Genomic DNA, 27,647 nt, shown 5'->3' with positions numbered 1-27,647 from the left:
CTCTCCAGCTGAAGGGAAATGGAGCAAGAAATGTTAAAATGGAAACCTTACTTAATGATTCACATTTCAAATGCTTTAACTGTTTTTCTTTCTTTTCTGTATCTTTAATAAAAATTTTTAAAGATTTTTGATGGTGTATTTGACATGGTACGAAACAGGCTGAGGTCTCTGTATACCAAATCCGATCTTGTTTAATGTTGGACAGGAACTGGATTATGTTAATATCTGTGCCCAACAGAAGCCACTCCACCATAGAGATGACCCATGCCATCTCCTCTGTACCTGATTCTAGCTTCTTTTCCATCAGAGCTCTTTATTGCATGACAGTTGTGAATTTTTTTTATGTTTTTTTTTTTAAGTAGCTTCTTTCTTCTCCAACATCAGCTATCCACTCTCACCTAGCCAGGTCCATACTAGAAAGGCGTTGCCAGTATACCTATAGCTGCAAACCCTCCCAGTGGAGATGCAGCTTATAGCAGCAAAAAAGTGCTTTTGGTTGGAGAGCTGATACTGGTTCCCCCAGCAAAATGAGTTAGTCGAACGATATAACTATGCCTGCACTATGAGGATCACTAAGGCTATGTCTACACCAGAGGTTCTCAAACTGTTGTGCGTGGACCAGTTCCATTCAGGTGGTCCACAGATATTTCCTTCTAAGGTGCACACCTGGGCGGCCGCATACAGGAGAATGAAGGGCCACCCAGCTAATTAGTGGAGCCACGCAGGTGTGATGTGACTCCACTAATTTGGTGCCTGGACCCTAGAGAAGACACACATGTAAGGTGAGGTGGTGGCCCTGGCCGGAATGGGGGTAACTGGGAGGGGGCAGTGGTGTGAAAAGAGGGGGTGGGGAGAATTTGGGACATGCAGGGCTGCGGTGGCCAAAGAAAGAGAAAACTTTCCCCAGCTCCAGGACTGCAACTGCCAGGGAGAGACGGCCCTCCTTCCCAGCCTCAGCTCTGTGACTACCCGGGCAAAGGAGAGACCCCCTCCCCTCCTTCCCAGCCTCAGCTCTGTGACTACCCGGGCAAAGGAGAGACTCCCCTCCCCTCCTCAGCTCTGTGACTACCCGGGCAAAGGAGAGACCCCCTCCCCTCCTTCCCAGCCTCAGCTCTGTGACTACCCGGGCAAAGGAGAGACCCCCTCCCCTCCTTCCCAGCCTCAGCTCTGTGACTACCCTGGCAAAGGAGAGACCCCCTCCCCTCCTTCCCAGCCTCAGCTCTGTGACTACCCGGGCAAAGGAGAGACCCCCCTCCCCTCCTTCCCAGCCTCAGCTCTGTGACTACCTGGGCAAAGGAGAGACCCCCCTCCCCTCCTTCCCAGCCTCAGCTCTGTGACTACCTGGGGCAAAGGCGAGACACCCCCCCCCCCAGCTCTGTGACTACCTGGGGCAAAGGCGAGACACCCCCCTCCCAGCCCCAGCTCGGGGGCTGCCACGGCGACAGCAGGAGGCACATCCATCACGTTAGAAAGGCAAGACTACGGATATTAAAATATAAGTTGTGCACTTTTATTTGTAGAACACCAATTCCCCGCTCCACCCGGCGCAGCCCCACCACAAACCATCACCCCCGGCCCCTCCAGCCGAGAGGCTACACGGGCAGAGGGTGCACCACGGACCTGGCCCGTCTTCTCTCCACTGCCACACCCCGACAGCAGGAGGCGGCGAGGCCGGGCCCAGGGTGCGCCCGGAGGGCTTGGTCTGCCCCGCAGGCGCTGCACCGGGCTGCAGGGGTCGGTTGGGCCTGTGCCCAGCCCCGCAGGAAGCAGGCGGGGCGGCTCCGTAACGGGCGAAGTCTCTATGCAGGTCAAGCGCCGTCCCCGTTTCTCTGCTGCTTTCGGCGCCACCCCCAAGATGGCAGCGACCTTCCTCTCTTTGTGCCACCTTCAAGATGGCGGGCCGGTGAGAGCCCGTCTATCGGTACCGCCTCTAAAATGGCGGCTCGGGGAGGCCCCCGCACTTACTATTTTGTGCCGGGGTGACCAGCCTGTTCGCCGGATAGCGATTGCGACTCGCCCGCAGCGAGCCCAGTGAAGGCGCCGCCCGTGCTGGCAGAGCCTGCGGTGTCCGCCAGGGCCCTGACTGGAGGCGGCTGCTCTCCGGGTCGGGCAGCCCGGCGGCGGCGGAGGCAGCTGGCAACGGCTTTATTGTGCGACGCGGAGCGCTCAGGCCCCCGGTGATGTGCGGCTCGGGAGAATGGCGCCGGTGGGGAGCGGCCGAGCGGGACTGTGGCTGTGGCCAGGCTAGGGAGTGGTGGTGAGAGGCCCCCGCCTGTCAGAACCATCCGGGGAGCCGGGCCCTGCCGCTCCCGGCCCGTCCCTAGGCGCCTCCCGAGTCTGTCACTGTCCTCTGCGCTCGCCCTGCTGCCAGGTGCCCTCTGCCCCGCCTAGGCTGTGCGCCCCGCTCCCCCCAACCTGTCCCCAAGTGCCCCATCTCCCCGTCCTGCTGGTAGCTGACCACTTCCTTACCCCCCCCCCTGGCTCTGCCCTCTGCTGCCCCGCTCAGACTGTGCGCCCCGCCCTGCTGCCCCCAGTCGGTGTGTCCTGCCCTTACTCAACCCCTGCAGTCTGTATTTCTCGTCTGTACCCCTGCCCGAGTGTATTCCCTCTTCCCTCCCCACTACAGTGCCCCTGGTCTCGTCTGCGTCTCTCTCTGCCTGTGCGCCCCTCTTCTGGCCCTTCCAGAAACCACGAGGTCCTAAGCACTGGGAAGTCGCAAGACTGCGTGCGAGGGTGTTTGTGGCAGGAGTAACTTGCTTAGCCTAGTTCCGCTCACCTCAGTAGAAAACCGGGACGCTGAGGCCAGTGCTGGTGAGATGACTTCTGGGCTCAGAGCTGCGAGTTTCCCCACGTGGAAACGTCACATTGCAGAGGAGCTGAGGCGCCGGGACCGGCTGCAGAGACAGGCCTTTGAAGAGATCATCCTCCAGTGTAAGTGTGTGTAAGGAACCACAGTTTTGCTCTGCAACCTCAGTAGCATACTTCTAACCATAGCATTGTTGGTGCCCGCTGCATCCCACGGTTCCCAAAGTTGTTAATGTTATAAGCACCCGAAAATGGGGATATATTTGAAAATGTTGGGCAACCTTAACCATGATCGTTACTGTTGCACTGCATATAATGAAAGACGAAAGCACTGGTTTGTTGTTCATGCTTAAATGTAGTATTTCACATTTAATATGAGAAACGATCTGGTTTCAGTTCAGTCTGTCTGCACTGTGGATGGTCTGAGAAGTATCTTTTCATCTTTTAAAGTACTTCCTCTAAGGCATTGTTCAGGTATTTGTCAAAGTGAAGCCCGCACTAGTGTTGGCTATACTGACTTTTAGTTGGGGCTGTTAAGTCTCTAGTGTTGGTCTTATCCAATATAGTTGGCTTTTCACTTTGAGCTTGTTTTTTGGCCATCTCTTTTACCTATAGTTGCAACATGAGTAAATAGAAGCAAATGGCTTGTCCCCAAGTGTTGTGCTACCATGCTAACCCTAACTCATTACTTTTTTTCCCCCTGTAGTGTAAAATAGTCTTCTAGGGCTGTATTACAAATATTAGCGGGTTGGTTGTGTTCTACAGGCTGCGTTTTGGTTGCCTTTGCCTAGGATGAGTTCAAGAATGGATTCTTCAAACCCATATTCCCATGAGAAGTCCTACATATATCAATAGTAGTACATTTGAGTAAGGACTACTTCTGAATAAAACTTTGCAGAATTGGTCCCTACTGTCTGTTTCTGAGAGATTATCTAAGCCTGAGTAGGAATAAAACCACTGTCTACCAAAGTCAAAACAGGGTGTGTGTATCACAGTGTGACATAGTGTCATATGATGAGTTGCTGTAGGATTAACTACAAGATCCTGAAATCTTATAAATGGGGAAAGCTGGTTTTGCTCCTCACTTGTTTTTTAATTGTACTTTCTTGTCCTGTTAGATAACAAGCTGCTAGAGAAGACTGATCTCCATGCCGTGCTGGCTGATAAGCTGCAAGCAGAAAAGTATGACTTACAAAGCAGACATGAGATCAGGTACTTGGAATTCTTTTTCAATCAAGATGAACATTTCAATCAGCTGTCTCCCATACACTAAAACTTCAGGCATATACATCCAGTCTCTATAGGTTACTACTATAACTTGGAACCAAATATTCCAATAGCTCCTGATAAACCTAGATTAGGTTGTAGACCACTTCATTACAAGGTCTTGCAATTGTTACCCAGTTTAAGTCCATTCTTGTTGAAAGCTATCTTACAAATAGATTTTCAGACAGATAATGGTTTATTTGGTCATTTGTAGCAGCCTCTGTATTTGATACGGCCTAAATTGGACTATTATGCTATTGGACCTATTTGCCCCATAACTTTCATACTACTACTACTCACTGTTGGCTTACAATACTACTTCAGTCAGTGACTTTGTCCAATTTCATAAGCGCTGTAGGGAAAGACCAGGTCTGTACTTAAGGTAGACGTTTTCAAACTTGGTGGTTCATGGTCTCATGAGTCATGAAGACTTCCATAGGGAGAAAAATGAAGTGATAGAGTGCATTCTGTTTTCTTCCCCTCTCTTCCTCCGCCCCTCTCCTCCCCCTCCCCCCCAAGTGCCAAAAAAAGCCAGGTGGCCATTAGCTTCAGAAAGTGTTATTGCTGTAGGGAAAAAAAAATCAGATACTGCAGGTGGTGATGGTGCTGATGGTTCTATTTGCATTTCAGTTTGTACTGATCCAATTCCCTAGCATAATGCGACGTATAGTTCCATGCATTGACAGCATGTGAACAGTAACAGATCAGGACTGATATTATTGCAATAAGGGCACAATAGTAGACTTCAATATTCATGACAGTTATAAAGTTGATGTATACAAATTGCTTCACTAGCCAATGAAGTGCAGCTACCTCTAGAGTGGAAAACATGTTGTGTAAAACCACTGTATGCTGTTGACGATAGGAAACGAATAATACTATGGCCTACATAAACTGCAAGTGAAACATTAGGCAAGTAGAATGTAATTAGTTGAAATAGAATTTGACCGGCATACCACAGGCAAAACATTAAGTAACTAGAATGTAATTACTTGTTAGAAATTGACAAGCACACGGGCTGATAGCCTTATGAAAAATCTCAAAGGTTCTTTGGTGACCATAATATTTAAGATTGTACAAGTATCTTCTGTGGCAAAAGTTATGTTTGTGGGGATTGTAACAGGCTGCCCTGCCATCTGAAATAGATTCGTAGTTGTGCCATCGATAGCCTCCCACAAATGAAAGTTGGCTATGCCCAACTGAATAATAGTGGGGGGTGGGGGAAGGACTACAGTACATATAAACAAAGCCTTAAAAGTAAAATCCTAAGCCTTACTCTGGAAGTGCCCTCAGTATACTCTTGTATATGTTGATAGGGAGTGAATCCCACAGCCCTGGGGCTCTAAGAGACTGTCTTTACCTGCCCTAAAGACTTGGGTGGGGAATGGCTGGTTCCACCTGGTAAGTCACAGGATAACAGACGTTCCCTCAGGACTTTTTACACTACCTTTGGACATGCAGATGTCTGGAAATACATTGCTTCCTATTACCATATTGGGCCACTGGGTCAGTGCTACATGGGTAGGAAGAATAAGTTATCAACACCACTTCCTAAAAACCTAGACCTCCTATTCTGTTGGTGACCTGGTTTGCGCCTACTTAGCTTGTGAGATCTGATGTAAGAACAACCCAAAGTGGTACGGTTTCAGGCAAAATAGAAATATTTGTTATCGTGTAAACTAAAGTGAGAGAGAGAAGTTCGAGATGACCACATACTAGAGTCCCTCTCGCATTCATTTCCCTTCAGAACACTAATCTGTCACTCTGACTCCTTTCTGATTTTATGGTCTTCAGAGCAGATTAGCTAGGTCGTTCCATCTCCTCCTCCTCCTCTCTTTCTTCCCCCCGAGTGCCAAACATAGGATGATTACACAAACAGATACTGCACGTTTCCTTCTTCTACTGCTTAAGGTTACTAGTATGTCTATTTTTTTCTGATTTTCATTGTTTTAGAAAAACTGGTTTGTTTTTTTAACTTCTAAAAAAGTTGTTGATTTGTTTGAATTATATCTTTTAAAAATTGACCTCCATGTTCCTGTGTGTGAGCTTCCAAAAACATAGGAGATTTTGGTTATAGTGATGGGTAGTGTATTGTTTATATTAGTTTCTACTGGCTCCAACCTGATCAGGACCCCGCTGTGCTGTACAAACAGAATAGGACAGTACCAGTTCCCAAGGAGCTTACAACTTCCATAGAAAAGATAGACAAAGTGTGGGAGAAGAAACAGAGGCACAGAGAGGGCAAATGACTTGCCCAAGATGTTACAACAGATCAGTAGCAGATCAGGGAATAGAGCTCAGGTCCCCGATTGTCAGTCCATTGCCCTATCCCCTGGAACATACTGCCTTCTGGAGAACTCTAGACTCCATCAGCTCCCTCCACAAACCACTTTAAATGCACCCAAACTTGCAGTTTTTGCAGTCCTTGGGGTATTGTATAAAAAAACCTCATCTTGCTTCTGTTTTAACCTAAAACCAGGAACTCTTAATATAATAACTGGATCTAAGTTCTATTTTGTAGGTGATAAGAGTGTGAACTCAGTCCCTGGAAAATCAAGGAACTGTGCTGGGAGGAGAGGGTGTTATGGAACTACTTTTCAGTCTATTTTTATAGACTAGCCTGTTAATGGGGGGGGTAGGGCCCATAAGTAGAGTGACAACTTGTAAATTAAAAATAATGCAATTAGTAACTGACAGCATTGGGTTTACAGCATGCTGTAAGACTTGTGTTCACCCTAGGTTAGGACTCAACTTGTGTAGCGTCTTATGCACTTCCCCAAATCCTCTGAAGAAAAATTAAATGTTTATAAAGTAACAATAGGAACAGGAGAGAAATTGAAAACTTACCATGTACAGGAAAGGGCTAAATTATTTTCATCTAAGATTTAGGAAGAAGCAAAAAGATGGAGGTAAGATATTCTAGATCTAAGAAGCTTTAGAAGAAAAAACATTTTCACAAAGAGGTGAGAGTAGGTGGAGGAGACCAGGGTTAAATGAACTAAGGAAGTGGGGAGAGGAAGACAAAGTCCGTGAGGAATAGGTCCAAAGAGGAAGGTTTTGTTGTATAACCTCAAATGCATATGGGAGTTAGTGGAATTCTCGGAATATAAAGACTATGTCAGAAGGCAAGCAGCAGCAACTCTGCATGTCCTGTGGTGGGGAGATCAAGTTTAGGGGGGTGCAAGAAAAGATGAAGACACTGATGAAGGGGTAGTCAGGGAAATGGTGTCAGGAGGTTATGGTATATCTGAAGGCATACAGTTGAGAGAGGAAAAAGTAGAATTACGTGACAGGGATGTGTACAACAACATGACAGGAAAGGTGAGTTCTAGGTCAGGAACGAACCCCTCCACCCCCCAGCCCCATGAGAGACAAGAAACAAAAAACTTTAAAAAACTAACTAAAAGTCTGAGCTGAGGATTATGGAATAGTACTGGAGAGTACTCCTCTTGTCCAAAAGAACAACTTCTGTCCTTAAGACCTGTAGTTGAAGGGAGTTAAGTCACATGTTTGCTCACTTGAGGAAAGCAGTGTGTGTCCCTACTTCTAGGATGCAAAGACCAAGTATTTTTTGTATACTTCTTGACAGGGAGTTTCAAGAGGGTTATTGAAGGATGCATTTAAATGATGTTTTAAATGTCATGCCTGACTAGGTCTGGCTATTTTAATGGGTGAATAATGGGATGTATAGACAGACTATGAAGAATTTAGAAATATGCATGAGACTTCCTTTCGTAATACATTTCAATACAGGGAGGTTGCCTGGAAGGTTTTAACTCTACCTTAATGTCTGAATGTAGTTACACAAATTTGAAATTGCAGGAGATGCTGTTATGAGGCTAACTAGGCAGAGGCTCAGAAGCAATCAACTTCTAGCTTGTGAAATCTCTCTTCTAAAATTCCAGTCCAGGGCATGATGGCACAAGGAATGAAGCTCAATTGCAGGAAATGGCCCAGCTGAGGATTAAACATCAAGAGGAGCTGACAGAGCTGCATAAGAAGCGTGGCGAGGTTAGAAAGTGCTCTTTCATGTATTGTGTGGCCCTTTGTGAGCATGGTGTCTGTGCGGTAATTCTAAAGCTATTGGATTCTGATCCTGTTTCATTATCTTTGCTATTGTCAAATTAAAACTTCTGATAGGTTTGTTACTCCTTGACACTTCTCAGTTGCAGAATGTTCAACCTGTTCATGTGATTGACTTGTACTATTCATTGTTGTAGTTCAAAGGATTTGCTTTTCCTGCATAAATGAATCTTCTGGTTGCTACTTTATTTCAGTGCTTTTTGTGATATTTGGAAAAAGTGAAGATTTCTTCCTCAGATTCACCCTCAACATTTGATGTGGCTGTGTCCAAAGAAGCCTTTCTGTCTGACAGGGCTGAGATACTAAGGGATAGTAACAGTGATGACAACTACTCCTAAGTAGTAGACTTCCCAGTCTGATACTGTTTGCTAGTACTGTGTCCAGAACTGTTTGCTATCTTTGAAGAAGAGGAAGTTCTGAAAGATGCACACATTACTTATAAAGTTGGACTGACACATTCTGACTAGGAGTCAATGAATGGCTGATGTACAGGTGGCATCCCTGCATTTTTTTTGTAATTATTTTTTCTCTCCCTAGTTGGCCCAGTCAGTGATTGATTTGAATAACCAAATGCAGCAGAAAGACAAGGAGATGCAGATGAATGAAGCAAAGTGAGTAGGAGCAATTTCTTCTTTGTGATATAGGGCATGAGACCCAGATTTTTGGTCAGGTGTTTTTGTATTACAGTAGTGCCTAGGCGCCCGGTCATGGACCAGGGCCCTGTTGTGCTAGGCACAGTACAAACACAGACCAAAAAGATGGCCTCTGCCCCAAAGAGTGTTTTTCATTGTGTTACTTATGCTGTTGCTCTTCCAGGATTGCAGAATACATGCAAAAGATCTCTGAGCTGGAAACAGAGTGCCACGAATTGCGCAGCAAGCTGCAAGAACTTGAGCGAGCCAATCAAACACTGAAGGATGAGTATGATGCTCTCCAGATCACCTTCACTGCCCTAGAAGAGAAACTGAGGAAAACTACTGAAGACAACCAAGAGCTGGTCACACGTTGGATGGCAGAGAAGGCTCAGGAAGCTAATCTGCTCAATGCAGAGAATGAGAAGGACTTGAGGTGAGATGTTGACCATATATTTGGTAAAATAAGTGTGGTTTGAGTACGCCAACCCTCGAGGGACCATTGTCTTCTAGAGTCTTCAGTCTACTCTGAAAACCTAGACATTCAAGGCAGAAAAGATTCTGGAACTTCATGTTCATCCTGTGGGGCTAGCAAAGTAAAGTATATTCTCCGGGGCTTTGTCTAATTGTAAATAACTAAAATAATGACTTTTCCACTATTTCCTCAGGAAACTATTCTAGTCTAACAGATCAAACAGCTGGAATCTGTCTTCTGATTTTACCATGGTTGTATCAGATATAGTTACTCCTAGTTTTACCCCCTTGGGCTAACCTAAACAATTTCTTAATTTTCTGTATCCGGTTAACTTAGTTGCTATTTGATCAAGCAATGCATTAACTTGAATCAGTTCCTCGTAACTTTTGGTTAATAGCCATGCATGCAGTCTTCAAAGTGTGATCTTTCCAAATGCAGCTTACATACTTGCCTCCTTGGCATGTGATGCGTGTGTGTTAGCATCATATAATCTCACTAGATTTCTTTGTTGACATATCATTATAAGGTTGTGCTTATGTAAAGAACTTTGTTTTTTCCCCTCCAGGAGGCGACAAGCCAAGTTGCAGAAAGAGCTAGCAGAAGCTGCCAAGGAACCACTGCCAGTTGAACAGTAAGTAACCCTGATTTCAGGCAGTAGAGGTGTGCCAAAACTGAGGTCTGGGAAATAAATCTGTTCTGTTTCTCCTGTCCGGTGTGAAAGGTGTCTCTTCTTATCACCATGCATGAATGTATTCTTATTAGGGCTGTCAAGCGATTAAACAATAATAGAATACCATTTATTTAAATATTTTGGATGTTTTCTACGTTTTCAAATATATTGATTTCAATTACAATACAGAATACAAAGTATACAGTGCTCACTTTATATTTTTTATTGCAAATATTTGCACTGTAAAAATACCAAAGAAATAGTATTTTTCAGTTCACCTAATACAAGTATTGCAATGCAACCTCTTTATCATGAAAGTTGAACTTACAAATGTAGAATTATGTACAAAAATTAACTGCATTCAAAAATATAACAATGTAAAACTGTAGAGCCTACACATCCACTCAGGCTACTTCAGCCAATCACTCAGACAAACAAGTTTGGTTACAATTTGCAGGAGATAATGCAGCCTGCTTCTTGTTTACGATGTCACCAGAAAGTGAGAACAGGTGTTCGGATGGCACTGTTGTAGCCAGCGTCCCAAGACATTTACGTGCCAGATGCGCTAAAGATTCATATGTCCCTTCATGATTCAACCACCATTCCGGAGGGCATGCGTCCATGCTGATGATGGGTTCTGCTTGATAATGATCCAAAGCAGTGCGGACCAATGCATGTTCATTTTCATCATCTGAGTCAGATACCATCGGCAGAAGGTTGATTTTCTTTTTTGGTGTTTCAGGTTCTGTAGTTTCCGCATCTGAGTGTTGCTCTTCTAAAACTTCTCAAAACATGTGCCATGCCTCATCCCTCTCAGATTTTGGATAGCACTTCAGATTCTTAAACCTTGGGTCAAGTGCTGTAGCTATTTTTAGAAATCTCACATTGGTACCTTCTTTACGTTTTGTCAAATCTGCAGTGAAAGTGTCCTTAAAACAAACATGTGCTGGGTCATCATCCGAGACTGCTATAACATTAAATATATGGCAGAATGTGGGTTAAACAGAACAGGAGACATACAATTCTACCCCAAGGAGTTCAGTCACAAATTAACAAAAAAAAAAAAAAAATTTTTTTTTTTTTTTAAATGAGCATCATTATCATGGAAGCATGTCCTCTGGAATGGTGGCCGAAGTATGAAGGGTCATATGAATGTGTAGCATATCTGGCATGTAAATACCTTGCAACGCTGGCTACAAAAGTGCCATGTGAATGCCTGTTCTCAATTTCAGGTGACATTGTAAATACGAAGCAGGCAGCAGGATATCCCGTCAATGTAAACAAACTTATTTGTCTTAGCGATTGGCTGAACAAGTAGTAGGACTGAGTGGACTTGTAGGCTCTAAAGAAGGGGTCGGCAACCTTTCAGAAGTGGTGTACCGAGTCTTCATTTAATCACTCTAATTTAAGGTTTCGCGTGCCAGTAATACATTTTAACGTTTTTAGAAGGTCTCTTTCTATAAGTCTGTAATATATAACTAAACTATTGTTGTATGTAAAGTAAATAAGGTTTTTAAAATGTTTAAGAAGCTTCATTTAAAATTAAATTAAAATGCAGAGCCCCCCCAGACCGGTGGCTAAGACCCGGGCAGTGTGAGTGCCAATGAAAATCAGCTTGCATGCCACCTTTGGCACGCGTGCCATAGTTTGCCTACCTCTGCTCTAAAGTTTTACACTGTTTTTTGTTTTTGAATGCAGTTATGTAACAAAAAAAAAACCCTACATTTGTAAGTTATACTTTCACGATAAAGAGATTGCAGTACACTATTTGTATGAGGTGAATTGAAAAATACTATTTCTTTTGTTTCATTTTTACAGTGCAAATATTTGTAATAAAAATAATATAAAGTGAGCACTGTACACTTTGTATTCTGTGCTGTAATAGAAATCAGTATATTTGAAAATGTAGAAAAAATCAATATTAAATGTCAGTTGGTATTCTATTAACAGTGCAATTAATCAGGATTAATTTTTTTAATTGCGATTAATTTTTTTGAGTTAATCGCGTGAGTTAACTGTGATTAATCGAAAGCCCTAATTTTTATAGAGAATTAGGGTAAATTGCATTTTTATCTTCAGTAATTGTGATAGAGGAGTGTTAAAACTTGAAAAGTCAGTTTAAAATCAGAAATATGCAGTAAATTTCCTTATTTGTATGTTTATAGAATGAGGAACTCTGCTGTGACTAAGAATATTAACTCAAGTTTGAAAGTCCTAAAACGGGTTCATTCAGTGAATCTGAACTCGTATCTCAACAGAATACAATTTCTGTGGTGCAGTGCCTTTGGCAGTTGGAATAGTTCTCTTGATCCGGGAGTGAGGACCACTGGAAACACTTATGTTTGGAAAAAGTTGGGACTACATGCAACAGTATAATAGGGTTTCATGTGAGAGCAGAGATTGTACAGATTGGAAAAATAGTATCAATTACTTCTGTGCTGGAATGGATTTATGCCTAGATTCTGCTTTGCTTGCTTACTTACTGCCTTACGTATGAAGTGCTCATACCTCTGTAAGTTACCAACTAGGTAATATGCAGATTAACTTTAAACCAATATGGGAACCGGAGAGGGTGTGTATGGTGGGAATATTAGTTCACTTTATTGCTGAATAGAGTTGCTGCCTTTGGGGTTTGGTAAAGGGAGTTGATTACAATGGGCCTTATTTGGCTGATTCAAAAGGAGGCATGTTCCCATACTTCTCCAGGGATGATGATATTGAAGTGCTTGTGGATGAAACTTCTGACCCAGCTGAAGAGACTTCCCCAGTGCGAGCTGTCAGCCGGACATCCAGGTATGTAGACTGATATTCCTGTACCTTTTTAAGGTGCCGAAATGTCAAGATAACCTAAGAATGGGTAGCAGTTAATGAAAACTGTTGAAAAGCTACTTAACTCCCTTCCCACCTAGACTTAACACACATTTCTTACTACAACACAGCAGCAAGGGTGGGTGGAGTTATATGAACAGCCCCCAACTGCGAAAATAGGGATCAATGAGTGATTGACAAGTCTAAACAGAGTTTCAAATTGCATAAACCCAATGAAGAAAGTCCATTCTCAAAGTTTTATAAGGTCCTTAACCTCACCCACAGTTATATATTCCAAGCTGTTATTAATGGTGACCTGCATGTGCTGCTGTTCCTGCTCCCGTGGGGTCTTCCCTCCTGAGCTTGGGCTGAAAGGGAAAGCATCTTTTCCCAGATACCTGGTGTTGTGAACTGTATTTATTGATCTTCATTTGAACAATCTGTTCATAAGGCTTAAACCTGTCCTCCCCTCCTCTTTAGTAAGCGACTGTCCCAGCCAGCTGGAGGCCTTCTGGACTCTATCACTAATATTTTTGGGTAGGTTAGAACACCTTCACCTTTTGTTTTTATATATTGGTTTCAACGTACACCAGAATTTCAGTGATGTAAGGAATACAGATGTCATAATGTCAGCCTTTCTTCTAGTTTCTCCTTTTTTTCTTTTTGTTCTCCTCAACTTCCTGTTTCTTCCATCTTGCCGTATGCTGACCTCTGACCTTTTCCTCCAGTCTGTCTGAGTCTTCCCTTTTGGGACATCACTCTTCTGATGCTGCCAGGTGAAAACATTATCCACTCTTAGTCCAGCATGTGAATATATGACACTGAAGTAACGTGGAACCCAGCTTCACTACCCTGATTAGGCTTCAGATGTTCATAACACTGGCTAGAAACTTTCCAGTTAGCGATTCAGGCAGTCTTTCTGAGTGGAGCAGTATGTGGATTTGGTTCTTTTTAATAACAGTGCTGTAGTCAGCACCTCATTAGTTGGGATCTCTTCCCCAGTGACTGTGCTGTAGTCAGACCCTCTAAGTGGAGTCCTGCATTAGGTGGAAGGTCTTTCTGTAAGACAGTGTTGGAGTTTGGGCTTTTAAATGAGGTACTCCACTGGCTGGGATCTTCTCAGAGCCACAGTAGTGCAGTCTGAACTAGACACAATGGTGGGGTTGCAGTCTGTCCCTCTAAACTCATTGTGATGTTTACGTTGTTTGACTCCTTAGTACAAGAAAAGATGCCTGCTCAGACATTAGGCTGGCAGTGAATTTGATAGCATGGGAGCAAACTAAGGTTAAGCTAGGTAAGAGAAGGTGCAGGCATGAACTGATGTAATGTAATCTGATAAAATGCAGTCCGGAAAGGAGGGGGGAAAGAATGAAGTAAGGATTTTGGCCCCGTCTCTCATCCACCCCACAGTTATAGTCGGGCTCATCCAGGTCTGTGCCTGCCATTTTGAGAGTAACTGCGTCCACTCTTCTATTTAACGTATTTTTCTTTGTGTCTCATCGCAGGAGGCGCTCTCTGTCCTCATTTCCCGCTCCCCAGGAAAATGTAGATGTGCATCCAGGTTCCAGTAAAGAAGTGAGAGTGCCCACTACTGCAGTGTATGTCTTTGTAAGTATATCCAGGAACTAGAAGTTTCTTCAGACTCTTCTTGCCTAAGAAGAGGAGAATTTGATCTTTGAGTAGCAAATGCTGTCTGGGATAATATGGCTCTGCTTGTTTAAACTGCTCCAGGTAATGTTTTAAATCTAGAAGATGACTCATGAATTGGAAAGGCAGCTAGGTCCATTTAGTCCGTATTGACTTTACTCTCAGCCTAGATATCCACCAAAACAAAAATTCACTCAGGTGCATGCATCCTTCACACTTCTAATGTTCCTTCTTTTGTGGTCATAGTTAAGTTAACGTATGTCTTACTGAGGTCAATGATGACTAGTAAAAGGTCTGAGTGCACAAAAGAATCGCACTCCCATTACCCTTTCAGCTCCCAACAGTCTCTCTTTGTCCCATCATGCTATAGCAGTGCTGTGATTGGGGGAGAGGCTGCTGACAATTTAGGATAAGTTCAGTGCCTGTTATCCACAGTGTAAGGAAGCATGGTCCTGAATGTCATCCAACAGAACCAATTAAGGAGTTTAGGGTGTGGGGTGTCTTGATTTGTGGTGTGTGTGATCTCAAGTTTTCAAGCTGAGACCTCTTGTGTATGTTATGGAATGGTGAGGCCATTTTTGAGTCTGAGTCTGTGCAAGGCAACTCTAAATTATTAATTTTATAGCTGGAAAATATTGGAGCAAACTCTTGTGAACCAATCATTTGCTTTGAATGCTCATGTAATAGAGATGGCTGCTGCATGGCTAAAGAAATCCCAGAGATTTCCTATACTCATCTTAGTACCTTGGTAATCCACCTGAGTTTTTGTGATATTCTGATTTGTTTAATATAGGCTTTGCTAATTTTATTTAGTATGGGCCTTCTACATATGAAAGATGATCACATTTGGGCTAGATCTACTCTTCAGCAAGCTCTCTATGGGGCTACAGACTGTTTGGTGCTGATGTCGTTTGGGGTGGCTGTGATTGTTTTTTTGCTCACCCTCCCCCAAGGATGCACATGATGGAGAAGTGAACGCAGTGCAGTTCAGTCCTGCTTCCCGGTTACTAGCAACAGGAGGCATGGATCGGAGAGTTAAACTCTGGGAAGTCTTTGGAGGTAAGCTTCTGCTCTGAATTATTGTGTGAAGTGATATAGGCCAAAAAGAATACTTTGTGTCTTGTACCAAATTTAGAATCCCATACAGTTGGCGCATGCAAAATGGATTTTCTCCTAAAGTTTTAACTCAGTTTCTGGTGGTTTTAAGTTGAGCATGCTGTTCTGCAGTTCCAGACAAACGCTATATAAGTGTGAAGCAGTTATGTTAGATCAGCTGAAATACTTCTCAGAACTGGGGAGTAAAGCCAGGCTCAAGCAAACTGATCAAAAGCCAGTGCCACTATGTAATTCGTTTTTGTTTTGCTGTGGTAATTGTCCCAGTGTGTTGGCCAAATGGAACAAACACAGAAATTCAAATCTTTCCCCCAATTTATATCCGCTCTAATCCATTGCTTAATTGTTTCTTTCTGCATACAGACAGGTGCGAGCTGAAAAGTTCTCTCTCTGGCAGTAACGCAGGGATTACGAGTATCGAATTTGACAGTGCTGTGAGTATTTGTGTAATACGCATAGTCTGTGTCTGGGGAGAAATTAATTGTAGTAGCTTGTGCTCAGCTACCAGTTTCACCCATATGCTTTGAAATACATCCCCAAAGAAACAAGTTAAAATACTTGTAGGAATACCTGACAAACATTTTAAAATACTGTACAAAACTTTTTTATACAGTAGGCTGAACTCTAGTTTTAAAGGGACACTTCAGTGAATTAAGCTTAACCAAATTAAGGCCACTGTATTATGAATAGGGGTATGTCTACACTTAAAACACTATAGCAGCACTGCTCCAGAGCTTCAGCATAGACAGACACAACAGCAACGGGAGGGGTTCTCCCATTGCTGTAGTTAATCCACCTCCCTGGGAGGCAGTAGCTAAGTCAATGGAAGAATTGTTCTGTCTACACCATTGGATCATCATAGCTTTGTCTCGAGGTGTTGATTTTTCACACCCCTTAGAATCATAGCTGTGCCAATGTAAGTTCCCAGTGTAGACCAGGCCTAGGAATATCCACATGGGTTTAATGCAGTTTAATTTATCCACTTCAAATTCACACCTGTAGGTAATTTGGATTAACTTTCCTGAGTGTCATTCCCCTCTCCCCCACATGCCCATAAACTCTGATCGGCACTTCACTTTTCAGAAGATACACAAAATCCAGTTATCTGGGCTATTGGGAATTTTAAAATGAGCTAGGTCTTACCCAAACTATGAATTTCCACTGCTGCCTTATAAGCTCCTTGAAACTACTAGAGTTGTATGCATCTGTTCCTGTTGTATGCACTGAGAAATTTTTATAACTTGGTGGTGAGGATTAGATGCCTCACTGAGGTCTGTGATGAATAGTAAAAGGTCTGACTGCCTGAAGGATTACACTTCCATTACCCTTTCAACTCCCAGCAATTTCTCACCCATCATACCCCAGCAATGCTGTGACTGGGGGAGTGTTTGCTGACAAATGGTGATGTGTTCAGTTCATGTTCCCTAGAGCATCACAGGCACAATTCTGATCTGCATCCAACAGAACCAGTCAAAGGAGTAAGGGGTTTTGGAGTTGCATGTCTGGGTACATGATCTCAAACTTTCTTGCTGAGACCTCTTTCACCATGTATGAACTGAGGCCAAGTTGAAACCATCTTTACAGCTTAGCATTTCTATGCTTTCACATTACTGATACAGCTCCAAAAACATCTTACGTTGGTCTTCACCAGTTCACTAGAGTCCTCAAACTGTGGGGCACCCCTCCCCAGGGGGGTGCAGAGGAATGTCAAAGGGGGCGCAGCAGGCCAGGGAGGGAGTGCATGCCATGCAGCCTTGCTCTGCCTCCAGTTCTGCTGCGGCCCTAGTCCCAGACGCTAAAAGTCTGGTTACCCACAGTAACTGGTCTCCACCCCTGGAGGGTGGGAAGAGCAGCAGCAGTTGCTGCTGCGGGAGTCTGGAGGAGTACTTGGGTGGCTACCGTGAGCGAGGTACCAGCAGCTTTCTCCTCCTCCCCTGAGCACAGCTCCTCCTCCCTTGCCCCACTCACACACCCCCATCCCTGGAGTGTGGCTCCCCCTTCCCGTCATGCCCCACTAAACCCTCGCCCCAACTCCCGGGGGGTGGCGGTGTGGACTGGGCAAGGGGGGGGTTGTGATTGAGAAAGTTTGGGGACCACTGCACTAGAGGATTGGCTGGTGTTGCTAACCTACCTGGAGAAACTTGTTCTGATGTAAGTGGCTTGATCACACAGCAGATCTTGTCAGTTAAAACGGATGCATTCTGGGTTCCATGATATTTTTTCTGAATCAGTGAGTCACCTGAGACTGACAGGCACAAGCCTTGTCCTTGTGGGAATTTTCTTGAGAAATAACTTTGCCATACAGTGTCTTGAAATAGGATGTCTGTCTAGAGTGACAGGAAGGAGCCACCACCCTCAGGATACTATATATCCATTTGTCCATCTCCTGACCAGACCTTACTTAGTTTTTACTACCTCTGTTGAGAACCCTGTAGATGGGAGTGAAATTGACAAGAATCAGGCCAGTCTAACTCTGCAGTTTGGGTCAGCTAGACCTAGCAGCAGAGGCAGATGCTGGAGCTATTTGTGGGGAAGGAGAGCCAAAAAATAGAGGCTGGATAAAGGCAGACTAGTAGAAAATCCCACCACCCTTGCAGCAGCAAGGAGGTTATGAGTAGAAATGGGCTGGAAAGAATGTCCCTCCCTTCCAGCACTGTGGCCACTATTCCTTTCATAGCCAATTGTTTTGGGAATCTGTGGACATGGCTCATGAAAAAATTACATCTTTGTTAAAAATGTCTTGAAAATCTTCTTCCTCATCCAAACTTAATTGCTGTCTGCCTCCCTCCCCCAGTTGTTTTCGTAACAGTATGGCAGTAAAGTGAACCCTGTGGATTGTTAGTTCTAATGATTATCCCATAGTATTGAGACTTTCTGGAAATACTTGCTGGGTGTAGTAGTTTACTTCTCTCAGTCACTGTGGGAAATTGCCTTAAATCCCTTCTGTTTCCACAGGGCTCTTATCTCTTAGCAGCTTCAAATGACTTCGCCAGCAGAATCTGGACTGTAGATGACTATCGATTACGGGTGAGTCTCCTGCAGAAGGCAAGCAACGTATATGCTGTTTCTGCCCAGTATTCCCATTTATGTTCTTATGAAGGACACTGGAAAATTGTGGATTCCACTGTTTTAGGATCTTGCTAAAGTTTTTTTTTTTTTTTTCTCTCTTGCAAAACATTAATTGAATTTTTATCCCTTTTTAATTGAAAAGAGCCTTTACAACATAACCTGATGTGCAACCCTGGCCTCTGCACATAGCCTCACAGAAAGCTCTCCAGATAAATAGCGACCAAATATATGAACTTTCCTTCCTTCCTCTGCACATAGGCAGTATTAACTTTAGAACCATTTAAATGTTAAGAAATAGCAGTCTTAAGGACCCAAAGGCTGTAGCATGGTTCAGGGTTTTAGTTAAAACACAGTTCTGTTTCCTAGAATAGATGCATTTTAACTGAGTAGGGGCCAGCCTGGGTCCCTGGCTCAATTGTTGGAGTAGACAAGCCCTGAAGCACTAGTCTCTAATCAGGATACTTAGCAAAATACTAATATCTTGCTCATGTTCTTCCTCCACCTCTTCAGAGTGAACTCTTTGGCCCTTATCCAAGGAAGGACATGCCTGTGATCTACCTAGGCTGAAAAGAGGTCTCTTCTCTTAGCAGAGGAAACTTTCTAAGAGGCTTCACTTATTCCTGCTCCTGGACATGATCCTTGTTCTTGAATTTTGATTTTAGGAATATTTCACCAAGCATTATTTGGCATGCTGACTCTAACCCAAGATATGTTTAGTTGCTCTTACAAGCTGTTGCGTGCACAATCTGGCATGAAGCATTTTGGAATGGTCAGGCCTGTTCCCTTTCTGCCACAGAAGCTCTACAGTCATTTCTGCACTGGTTAGCCGCCCACACTCTTCAGGCATTAGAAGTGAACTTGAATCTCTCTCTCTGCCCCATGTTACATTATTTGATCTGTTGCGTGAGTGATTTTTTTAGCTCTGTAGATCTTCAGCATTTCACGTATTGTTCTAAAGTACACCTACAATATAATTCACTTGATTGCTTTTAATATGAAGATATTTATCTCCAGAATGTTAGATCTTGTATGGGAAACCTTCCAGAATGTGTCAAAATCTTCTGCAAGTTTAGATTGGCCCAAAAATCCTACCATCAGTTAAAAACAAAGGTGTATAACAGTTTAATAGATCATCATTAAGGAGATGATTCTGTCATGGAAGTCATGGATTTCGTGACTTTCTGGGAACTCCGTGACTACTTCTGCGCCAGGCCTAGAGCAGGGGTTGGAGCAGCTGCAAGCCCTGACAGCACTCTGTTTGTTGTGTCCCTCCCCCCACCCCCACCCCCGAGTATTTGTAGTAAAAGTCAGGTACAGGTTGTTGGTTTCTGTGAATTTTTGTTTATTACCCATGACTTGTCCCTGACTTTTACTAAAAATACCAGTGACAGAATCTTAACCTTAATCATCATTAACTTTGTGTGAAAAGTCCCCATGCAAAATTCCCCTCAGTCTTCACAAGATCTTTCTGCTATTTTCCAGTGTGCCTAATGACTTCTGGCTTTGGGTCAGTACCATCACTGCTCACTGAGCTAATACAGTACATTGAATTCCTTGTCTGAATGGGTTTGGTGCATGGATTTACCATTCCTTGTATGTGCATTGAAGGAAGTTGAGTTGATTTAATATTAAATTCTGCATCAAGCTACCTATTTATAAACAACTATTCACTTGTTAATGGCAGTGCAGGAAGGGTGGTAATGGAATATTCTCCAAGGTTATAAAGATCCTCTCTATCCATTAAATTGTGGTATCCAGAGATTAACTGTCATGTTGCAACCATTGAGATATTCCATGATCTTTGGGTTTTAGTGCTGTGCAATAATTTTTCAGTTCCTCAGACTCTGCTCCTGTTTCATTTCCATTTTTAAGTCTTCTAGTGGTTCTGTAGTCCATGTAGCAGTGTGCAAGTTAGAAGTTCAGTGACTAACAGTAGAAGGTTTGATTTTTGGCAAGGATTGCTCTCTGATCACTTTCCCTGTTTCCGGCAGCCTATTCCCTCATGCTACATTAGTTCTGTGATTGGCAAATAAGTATCTAATAATTTGTGATAATTGTATTTCATGTTCCAACGTGCCATGACTGTAGTTGGCATCAGACAGAAACAGTCATGGGAATCTGCTGAGGGGAGCAACTCTGAATCTCTGGAGATCTCAGGCTTTCAAGCTGAGACTTCAGAGTTAACACTGGATCCCTTTTTGCTGTACTTGACACCATCATTCCAACTCTTACTATGCTTTAGTCCATACCCTGGTCTTTCCTTTAAGACTTTTGTAGTTACCATCTTTCCAGCCGAGGTTACTAGGGGTGGTAGAAAAGAGTCATAGATTTCAAAAGAACTACTCCTTAACTAGCCAAAGGAGTTGCAAATGAGGGAGAGAATATCTCCTAACCAGAAGCTGAGTATGCTGCCTCTGCAGTACTCTCGGCACTTGCTGACTCACGGAGAAGCAGACTGGGAATCAAAGCTATATTCTGTTTAACCAGAATGGAAAGGTGGGCTCTTTTTTGTGATCCATGCCTCTAGTCACACATTAGACTAAGGTGGGAGGCTTTGAATCAAAGACTTTGTCCCCATTAAGCCGCTGAATGGCAAAATCAGAGCCATGAGGACAGGAAGCAATTGTAGCTGAAACTGTCATTTACACCATGTAAATCTTCTCTCCCCAGCACACACTGACAGGCCACAGTGGGAAGGTGCTGTCAGCCAAGTTCTTGCTGGATAATGCACGCATCGTGTCAGGGAGTCATGACCGGACACTCAAGCTCTGGGACCTGCGCAGCAAAGTTTGTAAGGAAACCATTTCCACCCCAGCACCAACGCCCTTTTGTCTTTTGCACACCTCTTAGGCTAGGTCTACACTACCCGCCTGAATCGGCGGATAGAAATCGATCTCTCGGGGATCGAATTATTGCATCTTGTCGGGACGCGACAATCGATCGCCGAATCGACGCTCTTACTCCACCAGCGGAGGTGGGAGTAAGCGCCGTCGACGGGGAGCCGCGGAGGTCGATTTTGCCTTTCTCCCCCAGTGTCCTACACCCTTGTTTATGTATAAAGAAGAGCATGTCATGTTCATCTGTGACTTGTTTGACTAATTATGAAGTGGTGGTAAAACAACTGTCTTTGTACAGTTGTAGGGATGTTGGGCATGGTGGTCAAGTGGTTCAGAGGAATAATGTGCAGTTGGGGATTTTGGATCCTCAGTAATTAGTTTCTTCTAAGACAAGGCTCACCTATTCCTACCCCCCGTGACTCCAAACTCCTCCCAGGGCAGTAGTTTCAATGCAGCTACAGAATTTTTATGTTTGCTGTTCAGTGACTTTTAAATACTGCTATCAACTTGTACAGCACAATGGGAAGGAGACTGTGTTGTTAGTGACTATCCCACCTCCCCCTTTTTTCTTTTCTTTTCTTTTCTTTTCTTTTCTTTTCTTTTGTTTTCTTTTCTTTTCTTTTCTTTTCAAGGTATAAAAACAGTATTTGCAGGATCAAGCTGCAATGATATAGTGTGCACAGAGCAGTGTGTGATGAGTGGACATTTTGACAAGAAGATTCGCTTCTGGGACATCAGGTAAAACTATCCTCTGACACGGGTTAGATTCTCTAGCAATTATTTAATGCTAAAGAACATAAGATGAATCTGTGAATTGTGACCCTCCCATTCTTTGAGTTCTCCATTGCTTGGAGTATTTGTTACAGGAATATGAGGAAGTCACCAAGGATAAATAATCTTTTTGCACATGATAGAACTGCTGTTTTGATCTCTGAGCTATTAGTAGCATGTTGCGTTATATATTGACAGCAGATTAGCCCCTGAGTAAGGAAATATCTTGCATTGTTCTCTCTCTCTCGCTAATTTTAAGTATCCCTAGCTGGTTCTGAAGGAAGTTCTGAACAGTCCTTGGTTAGTGACAAAATATCCACAATGTGACACTTTAGTTAGGAAATAAGAAAAATGTGGAAGTGGATAATGAACAAATAGTGGATACCTATTCTCCTATCCCCATGCACCGGGACAAGTCTCGGGATACAGATTTTCATGTTCATGTGACATGATCTACTCCTAAGGGAATTCTGTGCTTAAAAAATAAAAAATCTGCATATTTTATTTGTCAATAAATAAATGTGAAGGCAGTGGGGAGCACAGGCTGCACGGAGGTGAGAGATCACCCTGCTCTGAGTACCCGAAATGATGCGCCTGTGCTGCTGGGGAGGAGCACTTGACCCCTCTTGCGGTTTCCTTTTGCTTCCCCATCAGAGTCATTTTTCTGCGGGGAAGCAAAGAAATCTGCGGGGGATGGGAATTCTGGTCACACGTAGTGGCACAGTATTCCTCCAGGAGTAAGGATCCTTGATATTCAGTTACCCATGCTGTTTTCTGTCTTCAGGACTGAGAGCATAGTGCAGGAGCTGGAACTGTTTGGGAGGATCACTGCTTTAGACCTGAACCCAGAGAGAACAGAGCTCTTGACCTGTTCCCGAGATGATCTGCTGAAGATCATTGATTTGCGAGGCAATGCTGTCAAACAGACTTTCAGGTGAGTGTGATCCCAGTATGGTATATGGCAGGTGACTGGATTCTGTGGCATAATTGTAACTTTGGTGTTACCCTTGTCTTTTGTGAATGAAACCTTCCTATTAGTCCCTCAATGGGGAGGTGAAAGCCTTTGGAGCCATGTCTCTGATGATGTAGTTTGCACATTATCCATGGTTTGACAACAAAGATCTATTTTGTCAAGATTTTGCCTCCACCTCTTTGAAGGAGACAGCTTGTCCCCCTCACTAGGGAGAAAAATCCTACAAATTAGGTTGGAAAGAGAGAATGTAAAAGAGAATGTAGAATTTATCCCAGTCAATGCAATAATCTTCATTTAGTCCTTGAGGAGGAACTGGCTTTCCCGAGATTCATATTAGAGGAATGTAACAACTACCTGATTCCAACTTGTTTCAGTGCCCAGGGATTCAAATGCGGATCTGACTGGACCAGAGTCGTGTTCAGGTAAGAGGCTGAACTGAGGAGACTGGAGTTTGGGATGCAGGAGTGGGGGGCCAGCTATTTGGTTTACTGCAAATTCTGCAGTGACATTTGAGGGAAAAGTTCCAAACCACCATATGCTGTCAAGCTAATTACCAGTCGGCAGCATGCATTGATTGCTTCTTGATCACTTGTGCTACAACTCTAAGCTCCACATTTTGCAAGCAGTAGGGTAGCCATTAACACTAGTCGTAAGACAAAAGGGGACACTTAGCACTGGGCAGTCAGCAAAACTGTTTTCAGACTTGGGTATCTACAATTAGACACCAAAAGAGCTCCCCATTTGTAAAAATCAGGAAAAAGGAAACAGGCAGTGTTCCATATAGTTTGCATACACCCTATATTAAAACAAAGTTAATGTTGGAAAGTCAAGTCTTGAAAAGCAAGGAAATGTCAGAATTAAGATTGTCCATGGAGCCTTTATTTGGCCTCCAGTTCATATTTGTTATGATATCTTATTACAGCCTTCTTCCTCCTTGGGCTTGTCATCCAATCTATCTCCTCCTCTTCCTCCCCACCCCCTCTTAGGCCCCATATGCCAATCTCCTGGCTCAGCCAGTTCTTCGTTCTCCCTTCTGCTTTTGAGTCAGGCTACTTCCACCTCCACACTGCCTGGACGCCACCAGCAAGGGCATTGAGAGCAAAAGAGGGATAGTCACCTGGCTGTCAGTTCTGGTGCCCAATGTCATAGCAGCCGGGAATAGCAATTGCAGGGAATTCCTGCTCAGCCCCTGTGACCCTGGGCTGGAACATTCCACTATGGATGGAATCTTCAGAGAATTTAGCTGGCAAGTTCTAACAAGTATCTACTGAGCATCTGTCAACTGCAGTTTTTCAGAGGCTTTAATTTGTCCAAATCTGGGTAGCTTTTCATGGGAACAAGAAAAGGCACATCACTGAAACCAGGGTGACAACCCTTCCCCTAGACTATATGTCCTTATTCCAAAGCGTGCTGGTGATAGAGCTTCTCAATGAAATGTAAGAATTGTTTTAATATGGAAACATTTTTCTAATATCCTTCTCAAACGATTGAACCATTTTTGCCAAAATTCAGGTAAAAATAGTCAGTCTGGGACAGACACCTGACAAGGAAAACTTCAGCCCAAATGGTTAATGTTTTGATAAAGTTATAAGTAAATGAAAACCGGGTCTTTTAACAGGAATTGTTGGGGAGCCTTAAGTATAGAAGGTGCTACCCGTTCTGCTGATTTTAAAAAATCACGTTTAGGATTTTTAAATATGACTGACAGGGATTAAATATAAAACTAAAATAGAAATGTTAATATCTAAACAATGGAACAGGTAAGGGTTTTAAGGGTTAAATACTTAAAAAGCTAGGGCTAAATTTAGTGTGTATAGACATGGCTTATCCTAGCCATTTTGCTTAGGTTTAGGCTTCAACCTTCCCCATCGCCTCCTTTTTTTTCCCTTGTAGGTTACAAGCTTTTTGGGTCAGGAACTGTTTTATGTGTTTAAGGTGCCTACCACAAAGGAGCCCTATTTCTCTTCAGGGCCTTTGGCTGCTATTATGATGGACTTTTTTAGGTGCCTAATATTAGGAATCGAATAGAATAATATACCTAGCTTATATAGCACATTTTATTCATTGATCTCAAAGTGCTTTACAAAGGAGGTAAGCATAGTTATCCCCATCTGAGGCACAGAAGTGAAGTGACTTGCCAAGGTCACCCTTTTGGCCTAAGTAGATTTCACAAGAACCAATGTCTATCTTTTAAATGCCAGCCACCTGACTGTTACACCATCACGTGATATGGAAACTTCTTGATCTTGCTAATCAGTGTTAATAAGCGCTGGTGAAACTTTAATATTTGCTAGTGCAGACCACTAATGGCAGTTTGCTTGTTTTGGAAACACTAAAGATTAGCGTGGGTACAAAAGCTGCTAACTTCAAAATAAATTGTTTTTTCTATTCTGCATCTAATATGTGTTTCAATAGCCCTGACGGTAGCTACGTGGCAGGTGGATCAGCTGATGGGGTCCTGTACATCTGGAATGTGCTCACTGGGAAAGTGGAGAGAACTCTTGCAAAGCATCACAGGTGAGACAGGAAGCTCGCGGACTAAACTGGTGCAGGGTCTGAGCTGTGGCTCACATAGGATCTATGGTGAGGAGAGGTGGGATTGCAAATGTGGAGTTCCATTCCCATACCCGTGTGCATGGGTTATTTATATGCAGCTTCTCTGGATTCATAGCAATAACCGGTAAAGTGGGAATTAAGGCTATGAAATTTGTGCTTTGTTGTCGGATTGCTTATTCACAATCAGGGCATTAAATATAATATACTCCAAATATCCCTGGGAGGCTGTTACAAATGCAGGTATCATAAATAAGATCAGAGAATGAATAAGATTTGGAAATTATGGAGTTTAATTCCTCCTGTCCTAAATACTGCTGTGAAATTAGAATCTCTTCTAAATTGACATCTGACTTCCTTTCAGCTCCTCTATCAATGCAGTGGCATGGTCACCAGCCGGTGCCCATGTGGTCAGTGTGGACAAAGGAAACAAGGCTGTCCTGTGGTCTGAATTTTGATTGGAAGGAGATGAAAGACAGTTTCAAATGTCTCTCACTGGGAGGATGCCGGTCCAGGGCTGGACAGAATGGAGGCCCAAGCCTTGATTCATCCTTCATGCATTTGGGCTTCATCCAATGGGCTTTGCTTCTCAGAGGAGAGCTCTAATGAGGCAATCAAGGACGAGGAGCTGGAGGCGCAGAGCCCTTTACTGCCTATAAGCATGTTGCTGGCCCTCAGGCTCAGCAAAGGGTCAGCTGATTTGGATGGCGAATACTACTAGTCATGCCTTGACATGCAGTTTCTATGCACTGGATGGAGCCGAAGGTACTAGCCAGATTCCCTCACCGGACAGCTGTGCCAAATACCCTATTATACAAATGTACCTACAGCACTTCTGACTTGGACGTGTTGGAAAGACATTTACCATGTATTCTGACCTAATGCATGTCCTGTTTCCTGTGTTCTGTTCCCATGGAGTAGCTTAAGCATGGGGTGAGGGCATTCTGAAACATGGACAGAGTGGGTCCTAGTCAAGTCTATAAAGTGATGGAACAGCTGTAAACTAATTTAAATGTTTCTGTTGCTCTGGCAGTTTTGCCCCCTGTGTTGTTGGCTGAGTTTGGGACTTCTCCAATTCTGACATGGTCTCTCTGGCAGTTTGTAATCTGAGAACTCCCTGCATCATTTTGATCTGCATTTCAGGGAACTGTCCATTCTTCAGGGATGATGCATCTTTGTTAAAACTCCCTCCAATAGCTCCTGTAGCAGAAGTACCAAAAACTGGGGAAAGGAGAATTTTAATTCGAACCAATATATTTCCTTTTTGTTGGCGCGAGGGGAAGGGGAGGGGAGAGGGAAGGTGTAACATCTGCAGTGAGAGTGATGGTGCTGCTGTGATGAGGAATGTATCCATACCAAGACTTCCAGTACCAGAAAATAAATGTATAGTCTCTTCTGCTGTCCATCCGTCCTTCTCTGTTGGAGGCTGTTGGTGGAGCACGGGGGAGCAATGGGATTCAATCCTGAATGTAATGCTCTAATGCTGGCAATCCCTGGCAACTTGCCCCCTTTCTGAGCACATGTGCAATATTCTCCTTTGTGCTTGAACCCTTCCTGTGCCATCGAACAGGGTTTACACCCTGTATCCTCAGGCATCTAAATATGTGAGGTGGTTGGAGGAGAACTAACTGTGATGTTTTGTAACTTTTATCCAGCCAAACTTTTCCACCTCAGATGGGCCTCAAGATAAGCCACCAGCGTTCTGTCGCCTTTTTATTTGCACTTTATTTTGCTTCCTTCCTGAGCTTGTTTTCTAAGGAAGTGTTTGATGGATTAGGAAAGAGGGTTGTTCCTAGGACAGAGGTCTTTCTCTAACCCAGCCTTTCTTTCAGACAACTTCTGCAGAGGGGAGTTGAGAGTATACAGGGCAAAACTTTTATTTATTCAGCTGCCCACCAGAACTTGATTGTAAATAAACCTGTGTTCTGCTTTTAAAACCCACAAA

General features: G+C 43.6%; 1 protein-coding gene and 2 non-coding genes across 14 annotated transcripts; all 3 read left to right on the top strand.

Moving 5' to 3' along the window:
• Positions 1 to 1,669: 1,669 nt before the first annotated feature.
• ATG16L1 (autophagy related 16 like 1) lies at positions 1,670 to 27,647 on the top strand. Of its 12 annotated transcripts, none has more exons than XM_065556129.1 (20): positions 1,958 to 2,177; positions 2,627 to 2,931; positions 3,924 to 4,017; positions 7,977 to 8,082; positions 8,692 to 8,765; positions 8,971 to 9,222; positions 9,827 to 9,892; positions 12,638 to 12,724; positions 13,220 to 13,276; positions 13,468 to 13,515; positions 14,245 to 14,347; positions 15,340 to 15,445; positions 15,863 to 15,933; positions 18,455 to 18,526; positions 21,239 to 21,359; positions 22,038 to 22,143; positions 22,961 to 23,110; positions 23,524 to 23,571; positions 25,565 to 25,666; positions 26,067 to 27,647. In XM_065556129.1, the coding sequence occupies exons 2-20, from the start codon at positions 2,817 to 2,819 to the stop codon at positions 26,158 to 26,160; spliced, it is 1,872 nt and encodes a 623-aa protein (XP_065412201.1). In that variant the 5' UTR covers positions 1,958 to 2,177; positions 2,627 to 2,816; the 3' UTR covers positions 26,161 to 27,647. The 12 variants fall into 12 exon arrangements, with proteins under 12 accessions (XP_065412204.1, XP_065412202.1, XP_065412201.1 ...); XM_005310245.4 differs by having other exon boundaries at positions 1,998 to 2,257; XM_065556132.1 differs by lacking the exons at positions 1,958 to 2,177; positions 13,468 to 13,515 and adding an exon at positions 1,670 to 1,903.
• On the top strand, positions 14,657 to 14,931 carry LOC112060533 (small Cajal body-specific RNA 6). Its single transcript, XR_002889845.1, has one exon. It is a non-coding gene; the product is annotated as a small Cajal body-specific RNA 6 (non-coding RNA).
• Positions 16,770 to 17,036, top strand: LOC112060532 (small Cajal body-specific RNA 6). Its single transcript, XR_002889844.2, has one exon. It is a non-coding gene; the product is annotated as a small Cajal body-specific RNA 6 (non-coding RNA).

This window comes from Chrysemys picta, chromosome 9, assembly GCF_011386835.1.
Source record: "Chrysemys picta bellii isolate R12L10 chromosome 9, ASM1138683v2, whole genome shotgun sequence".
NCBI lineage: Eukaryota > Metazoa > Chordata > Testudines > Emydidae > Chrysemys > Chrysemys picta.
Note: the sequence above shows the minus strand (reverse complement) of the source record. Positions and strands in the feature narration are given on the sequence as shown.

What these genes read in the sequence shown, in the direction of transcription:
- ATG16L1 (XM_065556129.1), top strand. Translation starts at nt 2,817, where the DNA reads ATGACTTCTGGGCTCAGAGCTGCGAGTTTCCCCACGTGGAAACGTCAC. An exon ending in ATGCAGATGAATGAAGCAAA is followed by an intron (nt 8,766 to 8,970) that starts GTGAGTAGGAGC and finishes TTGCTCTTCCAG; the next exon opens with GATTGCAGAATACATGCAAA. An exon ending in ACTCTGGGAAGTCTTTGGAG is followed by an intron (nt 15,446 to 15,862) that starts GTAAGCTTCTGC and finishes TTCTGCATACAG; the next exon opens with ACAGGTGCGAGCTGAAAAGT.